Below are 15878 nucleotides of genomic sequence, written 5' to 3'. Positions count from 1 at the left end.
TTTGGCTCCGGAAGGTTTTTTGCCTCTTAATTTCAGGTCTACCCAAGAAACATCTCCACACGCTGGAAACCACAGAGAAGCACCCCACCACGGGCTCACACTGCCCTCCTGGGAGAGGCGGAGGGTGGGCGTAGGAGGCTCCAAGCCCTCACTGTGAATGGATAAGCAAGCTCCTGCAACCTCAAACCAACCCTTCTTACGGGGACAGGGACTATTTCCTGTCCTTTCAATTAGGTAGCGTCGAGGCCCACAGAACACTCTAAATCTAGATTTAGATTTTGCTCTCTTGACTTTTGCTGAGGTTTTGACAGTTTTTTTTTTCTTCTCTACATCCTACCGCCCCCCTCCACACCCGTCTTCTCACTACCATGGCCCTTTTTCATCTCTGGCTGGATCTGAGTTCTGAAGCAGGGCCGGGGACCCCAGCTTCTGGCTCAGGAGCCCCGAAGACGTCCGGCACCAGGCACACGTACGTGCATGTCCAGGTCTGGCCATGGGACGGTACTTTAGGAAAACGGAAAACACAGCCTTGTATTTGGCCCTGGTCCAGTTCCTCAAAGTGAAGATGACATTTCTGGTAAGCAGTTACAATTAGATTTTTAGAGCCCTGGGTTTTCAACTGATCACATGCAGGATTAAGAAAGATAATGTAAAATACTTAATTCTGCCCGATTAGCCAGCAAATGAGGTGATCTGCTGATACGGAAGTAATGTAATAGAACTAATACGGACCCCCGGGCATGACAGATGTCTTGTGCCTTGTCCCTCAGTCTCTTCAGCAATCACCTTGTCCTCTGTCCTTTCTTTATACTCACTCAACTCCTTTTTGTCGTCTTCATTTTTTCTGGCGGCCAAGGTTGACAGTTTGCTCAGTTATCATATCCATTTATTGATATCATTCCTAAGGTTAAGATGGCTATTTCAGAGCCTCAGCTGGGTGTTCTGTATGCTATGATGCCGGCTGCAGAGATGCCATTTACCCTCTGTAACTTAATTTTGGCCTGGCTTTTCTATCATGCAGGTAAAATAATCTAAGGATGGGTTTTAAAATGGGAAACTGGGCATTTTGTTTTCATAATATTAAAAAAAAAAAAGCATGTGTATCTGAGGTTTATTCTTTCCCTTGGCATATTCAAGGTAGAATTTAAGGAATATAAGGAATCCTATAGATCCTCGAGTCCCCTGAGAACACTGGGGCTCAGTGAGCCTAAGTGACCCTAATACATACACTAGTCACTTTCCCAGAAGGAACTAGAACTCTTTTGTTATTTCAGGAAGGCCTGTTATTATATGCCAAGCATATAGTAAGCAGTGGGATTGCCCAAAAAGGAACTCTCTGAGCAGGACCTTGAGGATGGATAGGAGTTTGCTAGGCAGGGAAGGAGGAGTGTTTTTGTCTTTCCTTAAACTGGAGAGCTAGTTTGGGAATGTTAAAAAAAGGGAATTATATTTTCCCTAGCCTCTCCAGTTAGCAGTCCAGGCCCCTATTTAAAGAAGTCTCATGGAAAGATGATCTGGTTATGTTCTCTAGGAGTAGTTCACCTCTCCTTCAGGTTTGGTCATTCAATGACGAGGATGAATGGAAGTGGTCTGTGCCCGAAACTTTGATATCTGGACTGGAAAGATCCTGCCACACTATTATCCGTGCGTCCAGCTCCTCGTCCTGTACAGGAAGATGCTGGAATCAAATGGCAGTGGGACCTGGGTTTCTTTCCACTCCGTGGACTGGAGAGCATATGTGCTCCTGGTACATGCTTCCTGGTACCCTGACATGATCCAGGTACAGTGGACACATAGGGACCTCGTAATGAGCACTCAGAGGTACTGGGTGCTTACACGTGCCAGACACTGTTCTTACGTGGGTTCCTGCCTTTAAGTGAGGCTGCACTCTATGGCACAAAGTAGGCCGTGCCTTTGCAAGATCTGGAAGCTTCTTGGGGCGCCTGGGTGGCTCAGTCGTTAAGCGTCTGCCTTCGGCTCAGGTCACGATCCCGGGGTCCTGGGATCGAGCCCCGCATCGGGCTCCCTGCTCAGCAATGAGCCTGCTTCTCTCTCTCCCACTCCCCCTGCTTGTGTTCCCTCTCTTGCTGTGTCTCTCTCTGTCAAATAAATAAAATCTTAAAAAAAAAAAAAAAAGATCTGGAAGCTTCTGAAAATCTAGAGAAGTGGAGGGATTACAGAAGCCTGTATCATGACAAGTGACAAGGAAAGTCAGTGCTGAAATGCCATATAGGAGGGACTGAAGGCTGGGCAGACTGCCACAACATCAAGAGACAGAGGGGTGCGGTAGAGAGTACCCAGACGTAGGAGTCGGACAGACAGACCTGGAATCAATTCCTGGCTCTGCCAACTTGCCAGCTGTCTGACAGGGCAGATTCTCTGCCGTTAAGAGCATTACTTTCCTCCTCTCTAAAATGGGCATTAACCCGTCTTGCAGGGTTGTTCTGAGCATACAGAGTCCAGCACAAAGCCCAGCCCAGCACAGCCTAATGCCTGGCTTTTGGGCTTTAGCCTTATGTCCCCAAGAATCTGTAAGAATCATGGAGGTCGAAGATGCCTCAGAGATCACCCACTCAGACACGTCCTGTTTGGATGTACAACCCGAGCCCAAACGTAATGAGTCCTTTGCCCAAAGAAGCCTGCAGGTTAGTGGCTAAATCAGGGTTTGAGCTCAGGACATCATCTGGCCTTACCTACTGGGACCGATGATTACAGTTAAACCATAAGCAATATTCTCAAGATAGTTCACCAAAAAGGTGATTTAGGCTGATCCTGTTAGTTCACTTCAGATTATTTTCTCCTCACAAAACAGCAGACTTTTCAGTATTCGCTTTAGGTCACTTCTGAAGTACGCTCATTTGCTTTCTTGTGTGTGTTAGTCTGCTTGGGCCGTCATTTAAAAAACCACTGGCTGGGTGGCTCAAACAACAGAAATTTATTTCTCACAGTTCTGGATGCTGGAAGTCTAAGATCCGGGTGCTCACAAGGTGGGCTTCATTCTAAGGCCTCTTCTCCTGGCTTGCAGGGGGCTGTCATCTTGCTGTGTGCTGTGATCTCTTTGAGTCTACACAGAGAGTGAGCTCTCTGGTGTCTCTTCCTATAAGAATATTAGTCCTATGGCTCCAACCTTATGACCTCATTTAACCTTAATTACCTACTCACTGCAACATACGCATTTTGGAGGGGACACACTTCAGTCCAAAGGATTGTTATATATGTTCCTCCATCCCTCATGAGCCTTTCCATTCAGGTCTGTTTCAAATGGGAGGTACATGGACAATGAAGTATGTGAACTATTAAGTACCTAAAAATGAGGTATCACCTATGGCCTGGCTCTTTTTACCATTCCTTCAGGTCATCAACTAATAGAGACCGAGAAATGTGGCAAAGCCAAGGTCTGGATCATTCAGTATATTATTAATTGTGGGAATGAGGGTTGAAGAGTTTAAGACTGGTAAGCAGACCCCTTCTGAAAGAAAACGTGACCATGAGTAAAGCTTCTCTGAAGATCTGCCATGCATTTGAGTGATGAACAGAAACAGTGCAGCTTTGACATTTATTCTGTTATTTCCAAGGGAAACTGTATAAAATAACATATTTTTAAGGGAAATTGTTTCTTTAGAAAGATTAAGGAAAAAAACCCTGTCAAAAGTGTGTAGGGAAATATCTAGACTTAAAAAGGAGCTCCAGTGCCTGGATCTGAAGGCAATTTGCAGATCTAGTTCTTTGGCATCAGGTGTGTATCCATTCAGAAATCATCTTAAGTCAAGGGGCTACTCAGCCTACTTATAGAGAGATTTTGGAATGCTTGAGAGGTTCTTCATGAGACCAAGAGTGAACCTGGCCAATTACTGGCTCCTTTGTAAGGATACCGCCCGGCACACTCTTTGAGAAATGATATCCCCTCTCTTATTTGCTAGATGTGGCTCCAAATAGTTTTTTGCTATGTCCCCAAATCATATGTCCTCCAAATTTCAAAGTAATGGATGAAAAATAAAGGGTCATGGAAATACTGAAACAATTTAGAATATGGAGTAGAATGTAGAAGTCCTCCTTTATGGCACCTGCCTCCTGTCCCCTCCTCTTCCCCGTCCCAATGAGCAATAGTAGTTTGGTGGGGTTCTTTTTCCCCCAGATTTTTTTTTTTTTAAAGATTTTTTTATTTATTTGAGACAGAGAGAATGAGAGAGGGAGAGCACATGAGAGGGGGGAGGGTCAGAGGCAGAAGCAGGCTCCCTGACGAGCAGGGAGCCCGATGCGGGACTCGATCCAGGGACTCCAGGATCATGACCTGAGCCGAAGGCAGTCGCTTAACCAACTGAGCCACCCAGGCGCCCTTTCCCCCAGATTTTTAAAAATGCTTTTATTTACAGAGAGCTAGAGTTATTTTTAAGTAAATGTCACCATTGCTATTAAAATTTGATTTTCTCATATTGATGATTATGTAGATACATCTGATCAATTTTTGATTATTATAAATAAAGCCAGAATAAATATTCTTTAGCAATATTTGTATATATGAACATTTCTGCAGGATAGATTCTTAGATTTACTGGGTCAAAGGGAAAGCATATTTAAAAAATTGGGACTGTCAAATTGCCCTCTGAAAACATTGTAAAATTTACACTCCCACCAGAATTATCTGAGCACATGTGCTTCCAATTTATTTGGACTTTGACATTATCAGTCTTTGTTTTTTGCTGAACTGATGTTAAGGGGGGAATATCACTGTGATTTTCATTTGTATAATCCTGATTTCTTGTGAGGTTGAACATTATCACATTTATTTTCTGTATTTCTTCTTCAGTGAATTGCCCATTTACATTGTTCGAGAGAAATGGTTGATCTTTCTGAGTTGTAGAGGCTTCCCCTAATTACACATATTAATCTCTGCTGGGGGAAATATTCAAATTTTCCATTAACAGATATTCAAAAGTGCATGAATGGGTCTGGAAAAAAATATGGAAGGATTTGTACTAAGAGTATAATGGTGGAGAGGGCACCTGGCTGGCTGGGCCGGCGGAGTGTGCGACTCTTGATCTCGGGGGTTGTAGGTTCGAGCCCCACTTTGGGTGCAGAGACTACTTAAAAATAAAATATTTAAAAGGATACTGGTGGTTATATCTAAGTGGTAGACTCATGGGTATTTGACTTTCTTCTTTATACTTTTCTATGTTGTCTGATTTTTTCTCCTCTTGAGAACTAAGTATGTATTAATTTTATGAATAGAAAGAAAAAAACCCAGTAGACTCATAAGTAGGGTCAAGGTGCTCTCAAGGCCGTTCTAAAAGACGATCTTCCAAGATACTTTGAGCAGTGGCAGTATCAGTAGATACTTAACTTTCCTGAGGTCAAAATATGGAGGAAACGACACTTAACTTCTTGGATAATAAATTGACATGGCAGTTAAAGTTAGCCTTATTATTTTATAGTTACCTCTTCAGCATCCAAGATTCTACTGCTCTTTACCCACAGTGTTTTCCTCTCCCAACCCTTTTCCAAGTCCTGGCAATCAACAGTGAAGGGAGCTCAAACTGTATCTTGGCTATAATGTAAGTTTCTGGACAGAACTGTGCAAAGGCTCTTTCCAAGGACAAAAAGGAGTAGGAGCTACAAAGACCCCTCAGAAATCCTACTAATTATTAACAAATGCAAAGAATGTATGTGTTCATCAGAAAGAAAGAGGTGGGAGGGAGAAACAGTGCTTTGCTGGGGAAACACATTTTAAGGAGCGTCACAAAGACTAACACTGGCAGTGGCCGGGTAAGAACTGGTGAGTGTTCAGTCCTCTCAACAACACTATGGCCAAGGAGGAAACACCTCAGTTTGCCTGAGGTGGGGAATAGCTCTTAAGAGCTCTAAATTCATTGGTTCTAATGACATCTGGCAATATTAGCTTGGTCTTCCCCTGGCTAGGGGGTGGGAATGGGAAGAGGAGGTAGATTGGGGGGAAAAGTCATACAAAGATGGGAAAATGGCCCTTCAAACCTGGGTTTTCAAAGGCTGAACAATTTCAAAGAATGACAATTCTGAATGGTGCCTCAGAGGTAGATTAATGGGAGCCAATCCTTAAGAACAGCCTGGATGGCTGAAGGCCAGATCCTGCGATGTGGGGAATACTCTAAAGAGAAATTAACTTGGAAGACTGGGGGTAACCCATCAGTCGCAGCAATCACTGTACCTTCATGAGTGCTTCCATGCAAACTTTAAAAGAAACCATCCCCACTTCCTACTGGTGCGATTTTTAGTTCCTCCAACTCTCCAAGCCCTGAGTTATCTGTTGGGGGCATCCATGCAGCTGGGCTGACACTGCCTCATGCCTCACCCAGCAACTGTGAATACCACAGGACTCAAATATAATGGACAGAAAAAAAAGGGGAATAAAGAAGAGGAAAGAGAATCCCCATGCCCCTGGCTTTTGATTACTGTCAGCTTACTTATATACCCTGCATTAGGATGACTTATTATAAGGTAAGCGATTCCTGGGAAGACAGATTTAGCCTATAGGCCGAGTTCTTAAAAAACAAGAGTATGAATGCAGATTCTAGGACTTTAACCATTTACACGTACAAAAGCAATTTCTGTATCAATTTGTAGGCCAAGGATAACTAATGTTCTAATATATCACACTAGCACAATAACCTAAAATATGACCATGCTTAAATGTGTGCGACTCTTGACTAGGGAGTGATTATTTAGTGCAATCGAGACCAGAAGGCCAAGCCCCCTTACGTTCAGGGTGGAGGACAGCCATGGAGGACACGAGGGCCGTGGCATTTGGAGGCTGAGATTCAGGCAACACAGAGACACATCTGTCATGTCTCCCAAACTGAGCGGAGGACATCTGCACTCCTGCCCCGTCCCATGGTAGTACAATAGGAAAGACGGAGGTAAAAATAGAAGTGATACAGCCAACTACCGAGACGGAGGTGAGCTGAATAGAGCAGGAGCATTGATGCTGAACGGGCAATGCCTCCTTCTAGGGCAGCCTGCCTGTCTCGGGTGGGCAAGGGGAGCCAACTGAAGGGGTTTCCGCCGGCCATGCCATCCCCGATTTATTTATTTATTTCAGTTTGGCCAGCTCTGGTGAGGTGTGATTGACAAAAATTGTATACATTTAGGTGGCACGACATGATTTTTTTTTTTTTTTTTCCTAAAGTCTGCATCGTGAGGGATTAGGAGGAGAAAAGTGAGGTCATAAGCCGCCTGAGAGCGAGTAATGCCCTCCTGACAGAAGAGTGAAGGAGCCCATTTGTTCCGGAGAAAATGCCTCCCTGGGAGCTCCTCGCCTCACCATGTGAATTATCTCCTCTTTATTGGACTTATGAAGAGGCTGAACAGTGGTGTGCAGAACAGGCGAGGATTTTCATAATGACAGTGCAGGATGAGAGGACAAAGATAGCATAAAAAGGCTGAGGGAAATTCTACACCCAGAAAATGACTAGCCTTGTTTCCTGGGTCACCTCCGCTCCAATGGGGGGACGCTGAGGGCCCATTCAGTAGATTCAGTGGAGCTATGAAGTGGAAGATTCTTTATCACAAGAGTATCCGCTCATCGGTGAAGGGCCTACATGGATCTTTTTGTTATTGTCGTTTGACCTTTGTTTTCTAAATTGATATAATTCACATACCATAAAACTCACCCTTTAAAAGTGTGCAATTCAGTGGTTGTCAGTATATCCACAAGGTTGTGCACCTATCACCACCATCTAATTCCAGAACATTTTCCTCGCCCCAGAAAGGACTCCTGTACCCATTAGCAGTCAATCTCCCTGCCCCCTCTTCCCAGCTGCTGGCAGCCAGCCATCTACCCTCTGTTTCTATAGGTTTGTCTATTCTGGACATGTCATCTACACGGAAGCATATAATATGTGGCTTTTTATGTTTGTCTTCTTTTTTTAAGATTTTATTTATTTTAGAGCGCGCGCGAGAGAGCATGAGTGGTAGGGGCAGAGGGAGAGCGGGAGAGAGAATCTCAAGCAGGCTCCATGCTGAGCATGGAGTGTGACATGGGGCTCGATCCCAGGACCCTGAGATCCTGACCTGAGCTAAAACCAAGAGTTGGACACTTAACCGACTGCGCCACCCAGGCGTTCCCTATGTTTGTCTTCTTTCACTTAGCGTAATGTCTTGGATGTTCATCTACGCTGTAGTCTGTATCAGTATTCCATTTTATGGCTGAATAATATTCTATTCTATGTATGTACCATAATTTGTTTATCCAGTCATCTGTTGTTGAAAGTCAGGTTGTTTCCAATTTGGGAACGTGAGGAATAATGCTGCTATAAACATTCGTGGATAAATTCTTGTGTGGACACATGTTTCCATTTCTTTTGGGTGTATACCTAGAAGTCGAATTGCTGGTTAAATTTAGAGTTACCGACCGGGTAACTCTAAATTTACCTTTTTGAAGCCCTTCCGGACTGTTTTCCAAAGCATTTCCATTTCCACTTTACCTTCCTACCAGCACTGTTTGAGGGTTCTGATTGCTCCATGTCCTTGTTACACCTTGTTATCATGTAGCCATTCTAGTGGGTGTCAGGTGGTATCTCACTGTGTTTTGTCATTTTAGAAAAAGATCAAAGCCATCCATGTATATAGTGTAAAAAGATAAGGCTTAAAGAGTAAATGCCCCATCTCTCTCCAGAACCATTTCCATGAGGCAGATACTTTAAAATTCCTTCAGCGGTTTCTTCTGGTATTTATCTTCAATTCCTGGTTATAGGCTTCTACTGCTGCTTCTTAAAATCAGTTTCCAATATTCTCTCTTGACTTCCACCTCTGGAGGATGGGCATTCCGCTCTCTTCTCCCCAGGTGCACGGACACACACTCACTGTATCCTTCCATCTTCAAAACAGGATTATAATCTCCATGTTGGGATAAATCAGTAATTGGCACTTACACTGCTATGACTACGTATTCACAGCCGTGTGGTGTGCGGAGATCATATTTACTTCATCATACTTTAACCCTTGGATGGCAGATGACATAGAGCAAAAATCTGCCTCCTTTCTTCACTGCCACAGTTTTCTGCATATTAATTACTACTTCACCCTCAAATTCTGCAAGAAAACTAAAAATCTCTGGGCATATTCAAACACATGGATATTCCACTGTGTCTTTCTTGGTCCTTTCCTGTTTTTGTTTTTGGTTCTGGGAGACATTCCTCCAGGGCTCTCCGCTCTCCTGCTCTCACCGGGAAGGCCTGGTTAGGGGCCTACTGCGTTGCTGGGGCCCTGGGACTCCCCTTCATCGTCCCGACTTCTCTCCTCAGTGGCCTCGCCTGCTTCCTGGATCCCGTGTCTCCCTCTAAGTTTTATCCCTCAGTTTACAACAGCATATCTTCCAGTAGCTTCTTTATTCCTCCATTCCTGCCTTCTTTTGTGTTAAATAGATATTTTTAAGGGTACCACTGTAATTCCCTTGTTTCTTTTAGGGTTTTGTTTTGTTTTATTTTCTTAGTGATTGCACTGGTGATTCCAGTTAACACCTTAACATAAAATAACCTAGGTTAGACCAATACCAACTTCATGTCAATAGCATACAGAGTTGTTTATGGCTGCTTTCATGCTACCACGGTGGAGGTGAGTAGTTGTGACAGACCGTGCATACGTAAGGGCTGTGAAGCCTAAAACTTCACTATCTGGCCCTTGATGGAAAACCCTTGCTGATCCAATCCAGTGCCCTGATCTTTCGTGATCCCATTTTTGGGATCGTTTCTCCTCTGAGCTCCCACTGGGTTTCACCTTTCTTTTTTTTTTTTTTTTTCAAGATTTTATTTATTTGAGAGAGAGAGAATGAGAGAGAGAGAAAGCACATGAGAGGGGGGAGGGTCAGAGGGAGAAGCAGACTCCCTGCCAAGCAGGGAGCCTGATGCGGGACTCGATCCCAGGACTCCAGGATCATGACCTGAGCTGAAGGCAGACGCTTAACCCACTGAGCCACCCAGGCACCCCGAGTTCTTTGATTTGTATTTGACACCAGGGATGGGGACGCAACATGGGGCACGGTGTGGGTGGGCACCGTTGTGGGTGGGCAGCTGCCCGGGACCACTCCCAGGATGGGCCCACCTGAGCTCAAAGGCCATCACGAGGCAGACAGAGCCAACAGGGAGAGCGCGAGCAAGCTCCAACTACGCGGCTAAACCTCTGCATTCGGCTGCACCGTCAGACTTCCCAGTCAGGTGCACCAAATAAATCCCTGGTTCTGTGTAGGCCTGAGTTGTGCTTTGGTGCTTATGAGCAGAAGCAGCTGTGACCCACACAGACACTGGAAGCAGAGGCTGAGTCTCTTTTGGGGGATATCTTCATATCTTTACTGTGTCTCTTTTGCATACATCTCATATAATCTTTACAAGAGTTACAAGAGGCAGGTTACTATCCTCCTTTTACAGATTTAGAAACTTGCCCAGGACCATAATGCTAGGACGTAACAGAGCTGGGGGTTCAAAACTCAGCCCATGGACTCCAGACACCTCTTGTATAAGGCGCTGCATTAAGAACAAGCAGGTTAAGTGGACATCTTCATGAGGACCGACATCTTCATGAGGACCCTTCATTTTTAAGGTACAGTTTTTGCCCATCATATGCATTTTATTTTATTTTAAGTAAGCTTTATTTTTTAAATTTTATTATTATTTTTAAAGATTTTATTTATTTGATAGACAGAGAGAGCACAAGTAGGCAGAGCAGTAGACAGAGGGAGAGGGAGAAGCAGGCTCTCCGCTGAGCAGGGAGCCCGATGTGGGGCCTGATCCCAGGACCCTGGGATCATGACCTGTGCAGAAGGCAGATGCTTAACCAACTGAGCCACCCAGGTGCCCTTAAGTAAGCTTTATGCCCAATGTGAGTCTTGAACTCATGACCCTGAAATCAAGAGACATGCTCTACTGACTGAGCCGGCCAGGCGCCCCCCAGGACCCATCATTTTCAGCAAAGAAAGAGTAAATTCTTCTGCTCTAATTCAGGACCTGGACTAGTTTTAGTCTAATTTCAGAACTAGGAAGGAACCTCTTAAATTCAGGTGACTACTTGACAGGATAGAAAAAAAATAATGGTTTCCAAAATGACTCTGTATGAAGGGGATGACAACACCAAGTATAATTTATCAAATACCTGATCAAGCACACTGTGAAAGGCAATCAGGGTGTAATTTGATGTTATAAAAGCATTCCTTGTACTTATCTATTTTTCAAAGCATATTCGCACCCATAACTTCATCAGATTCACCAGGCTCCTTTTTGATAAATGACCCACATCTCAAAGTCTTTTCAAAGCATAAAAACCAAAATATACTTTATAAATAATTACATATTAATTTCTTACAAATAAGAACCCTAAAATGTTTATTCTCCAACTCTAGTTTCGGGTCCCTGACATTTATATACTTTGCTAGTCAGCTCTTCTTTTTTAAAACATTTTTAGTAGGCTCCACATCCAGTGTGGAGACCAACACGGGGCTTGAAGTCATGACCCTGAGATCGAGACCTGAGCTGAGATCAAGAGTTGGCCGCTTCACCAACTGAGCCACCCAGGCAGGCCCCCGGCTCTTCTCAATTCTAGGCCACAAGCAAATAATTTTTATTTTCCCAGTTTTAGAGGAACCCTGAGCTTTTTTTTCTAACTTGTTTCCTTTCCATCCCATTCTGGGCTGTGACTTGTCCACTTAACCTGCTTGTTCTTAACGCAGCGCCTTATACAAGAGGTGTCTGGAGTCCATGGGCTGAGTTTTGAACCCCCAGCTCTGTTACATCCTAGCATTATGGTCCTGGGCAAGTTTCTAAATCTGTAAAAGGAGGATAGTAACCTGCCTCTTGTAACTCCTGTAAAGACTGTATGAGATGTATGCAAAAGAGACACAGTGAGCGTGTGGTAAATGTTAGCTGTTACTATTTGTTGGCTAAAAGAATGAGTTCTGCCAACCAGTGCTCCTTGCTCTTTCATTCCACACGTGAAGCTTTTAAGAACCAGCGACGCTATAGGGTCTACAATCTAAGCCCCATGAGACAGAGACTTTGTCTTTTCATCACTATAGCTCCAGCACCCAATAGATGACTGGCATATAAAAGGGATTCAGTACGTATTTTTTGAATCAATCAATGAATGAATATAGGTAATACAGGTATAATGCTACTGATATTCTGATTTTATGGATGAAGAAACTGAGGCTCAGAGAGGTTAAGTGACTTGAATAAAGTCCCCCAGCTGGTTAGGGAAGGATTAAGATCTAGTCCTCCCACCTGGTTTTTCTTCTCTTCTACCCTATCACCTCCTCGGGCTCTTACCTCATGATCCAAAAATTCAGGTGCAGGATCTTTGTTACTAAATGATGATTTTTTTTTTTTCAAAGATTTTATTTATTTATTTGAGAGCGAGAATGAGAGACAGAGAGAGAGCATGAGAAGGGGAGGGTCAGAGGGAGAAGCAGACTCCCCGCCGACCAGGGAGCCCGATGCGGGACTCGATCCCGGGACTCCAGGATCATGACCTGAGCCGAAGGCAGTTGCTTAACCAACTGAGCCACCCAGGCGCCCCTAAATGATGATTTTTCAAGGGGGCAGACATGATTCTGAAATTTTAAAACCTACCGTGGTATCCACAGCCTTGACTTTCTCGGTGGGAATGTGCTTTGGCACGGCTTCTGTCTCTGACAGCATCACACATCCTTCAGCACCTAAGGTGACGATGACCACGTGGCAGCCCCTTTCCACGAGCATCTGTGCAGCCTGCCCCGCGTCTGCAGGGCTGCCGACCGCCAGGCCAGTTAGGATCTCAGCCTGGGATACAGACAAGTGAGAGGAAACAGCAGTGAGAATAGTAACCTGGGTCCACTTCCAGATTAGATTTGTTTTTCTAGAAAACGTCTCCCTTCTTTTGCGTAACAACCAATGCCGTGGGGAACTCTGATGCATACTGGCCCAGGGAAAGAAATAAAAAGCCCAATAACAATGACAACAAAAATGAGCTCTCAAGGACATTCTTGGGACAACTGGGGAAATTTGAATGTGGCCTGGGTGTTAGAAGACAGAACAGAGTTATTAACACTTTTCTTAAGTGTGATCATGGTATCGTGGCTCCTCTTAGGAGATGTGTGCTGAAGTAGTTAGGAGTCAGGTATCATGTAATCTGCAACTTACTCTGAAACGATTCAACAAAAACAAAAAGAAACACACACAGGGGAGAGAGGCAGCAACATAGCAAATGTTAACAACCATCTGGGTGGACAGTATGTGACTATTCATTGTATTGTTCTTCCAGCTTTTTCTGTGTGTATGTGTGATCATTTTCATCAAAAAGAGTTAGAGGGAACAAAGAATTCTACAGAAGAAAGGAAGAGGGGAGGGAAGACAGGAGAAAAGGGAGGGGCTGCTGACAATGATTTTGATATAAATCATGTCTGTAAATTTCACACCTAAGGCCGTAATTCTTCTAGGCCCCCTCTTGGGCCATAATGCCCTTCTCTTATTACTAGTCACAGCTTTCCACGTTTGCACAACACCCATTTCTTGTGTTTGTTTTTGCTCAAGAAGATGGAAGCAGGGTAGGAGAGGCACTGATGTGTCGCAGAGAGAGCAACGTGCTGACATTTAGATGTCCGCTACTTACTGACTCTGGAACTTTCCCCATGTCATATACAGTCTGTACAATGAGGGGCCTGCACAGGACCACAGTTCTCTCCCAGAGTGTAGAAAGGGCTCTGGCTGAAGTAGGGGTGAAGGACTGTAGCCCTGCTTCCTCATCCCCTAGGCACCCCTTGAGCACCTCTGGGGACCCTCTCTGGTCCTGAAATTAGTGGCTGCAAAATCACTGGACTAGATGAATCATAGGATACTTTTTGACTCAAAGGGTTTATAACCAAATTCTGTCTTTTCTGTATCCCATTTCTTCCTAAGAAAGGGTCTGTCTCTTCCCGTGCCTGCTCTGAACATGCCCAGATTAACCCTTCCTGGGGCCTAGAAGTCACCCCACAATGTCTGCTCCTTCTGGGCTTTGGTCTTGCCCAGCAGCAAGGGTTTCATTAACTTGACCATGTGTCCCTCCCGAACAGTCTTTTCCACAGACCCTTTCTGTCTGAGTTGGCTGTGCCCTGAGGCCACCTTCTGTTTTCTTTTCGTAAGTTTTTTGCTGATCTTCATTACTGAGAATGCTTACATCTGTGGGGTGAGATGGTTCTATTTTCAGAAACACTGAATTCTTGCGGTTTCTAAAAACCTGTTAAAAAACTCTTCTTTGATGAAAGGATCCTGAACGTAAAAGATAATGCAACACCCATGTACGTACCACCTGCTTTTAATAAATCTTTATGTGTTAACTTTATTTGCTTCAGATATTTCTCTTTAAAGGCGGCAGATCATGTTTTTCATAGACGTTATTTGGCAATACGCTCCTTCCCTTAAATATAATTTCATTTGTGCTGATATGCGGAGCTCTTCTTCTGTTGAACTGCACAGTATTCCATTCACTACAAATATATTGCAAATATACTACAGGTTAAAAAAAATCTACTCTCCTTTTCATGGACATCAATTTTTCCATTTTCCCCTTTTACAAGCAACGAAGTATTGGATATTCTTATCACTTATATGTAATCTTTTTTCCTCCGGCTGTTTAAAAATATTTTTGTCTTTATGTTTCATTTTACAAAGTTCCATTAAAATGTATGTTAGTAGAGAGTTATATCCATTTATCTCAGGTGATACTTTTTTTAAAAAAAGATTTTATTTGTTTGAGAGCGAGAGGGAGAGCAAGTGGGAGAGAGAAAGCATGAGCAGGGGGAGGAGCAGAGGGAGAGGGACAAGCAGATTCTGTGCTGAGTGTGGAGCCTGATGGCGGGGCTCGATCCCATGACCCCGAGATCATGACCTGAGCCAAAATCAAGAGTCGGACGCCCAACCTACTGAGCCACCCAGGCGCCCCAGGTGGTACTTTTAATACACTTTTGATCTGAGGACTCATGCTCTTCCTCAGTTCTAGACAGCACCTTGCAGTTTTTCCTCTAATATTGCTTTTCTCCAGTTCCCTCCTTTCTCTTCTTCTTTCATTCCAATTAGATGTATGTGAGAGCCGCTCGAGCTATATTTCATTTCTCTAAATTCCTCCTTAATATTTAAAAAAATTCTTTCTGTGATACTTTCTAGGTGAATTGAGTTTTTCACTTGTTTGTGAATTGATGAATTCTCTTTCAATTCACCAATTCTTCATTCCAGTCTAATGTTTATCTTCCTAATGAGTGTCTTATAGAAATATTTCAAAGGTGTTTTTTCATTTTCAAGATTTCTAATTGATTGGTTTTTAGATTCACATATCGTTGCTTTGATCCCGTTTCTCTTTCACACTTAACTTTCTCTTTTTTTAATGAATGAGAATCTCAATATTTAAAGTCTTTTTTGCATTGTTTCATTATTTGAATTTCATTCATGTTAGACCATTGATTTTGTTGGATAACTCTTGAGCATTAGGTTTCTTCCTTTGCAGGCTCACGTTGCTCTCTGTGAGTTGGGGAATCCCACGCTTCAGCTCCCCCGAGGCTTATCCCTGCCTTTCCAGTGGTTTCGTAGTTGCATCCATCAGGCCCCTGAGGGTCTCTAAACCAGAGCCAGGTGTTATGTTGGCAGTATGGAGTTCCTGTCCTGCTGTCACCAGTGATACTGCCAACCTAGTCATATTCCTGGTCACCAAGTTAGCAGTTGGCTTGATTCCTTCCTGATCACAGGCAGGACCTCTGTCCTGTCTCCTCAGCTTGGGTAGCTTTACATACTGCTGTAGTCTCAGGCAGCAGGCCTAGCAGCTTCCTCCACTTTTTTGGTTAGCAGGGGAGCCTCAGCCCAGCATCTCCAGGGTCCAGCAGTGGGCACTGCTCCAGTCTCCCCCGAGGGGCA

The 15878-nt window shown here is 44.0% G+C and overlaps 1 protein-coding gene across 7 annotated transcripts in view; it reads right to left on the bottom strand.

Moving 5' to 3' along the window:
* Positions 1 to 15878, bottom strand: part of RBKS (ribokinase) — an 81985-nt gene that overhangs the window by 23941 nt on the left and 42166 nt on the right. For 6 of the 7 annotated variants that reach the window (XM_081797017.1, XM_081797019.1, XM_081797018.1 and 3 more), the window contains one exon: positions 12588 to 12776. In XM_081797017.1, the coding sequence (XP_081653143.1) occupies positions 12588 to 12776 (189 nt within the window). Of the gene's footprint in view, positions 1 to 5129; positions 8849 to 12587; positions 12777 to 15878 lie in introns of those variants that run through there. The other variant, XM_081797014.1, reaches the window with a different exon arrangement.

The sequence above is a fragment of the Leptonychotes weddellii genome, chromosome 10 (genome assembly GCF_054177405.1).
Source record: "Leptonychotes weddellii isolate Sample4059 chromosome 10, ASM5417740v2, whole genome shotgun sequence".
Lineage (NCBI taxonomy): Eukaryota > Metazoa > Chordata > Mammalia > Carnivora > Phocidae > Leptonychotes > Leptonychotes weddellii.
Note: the sequence above shows the minus strand (reverse complement) of the source record. Positions and strands in the feature narration are given on the sequence as shown.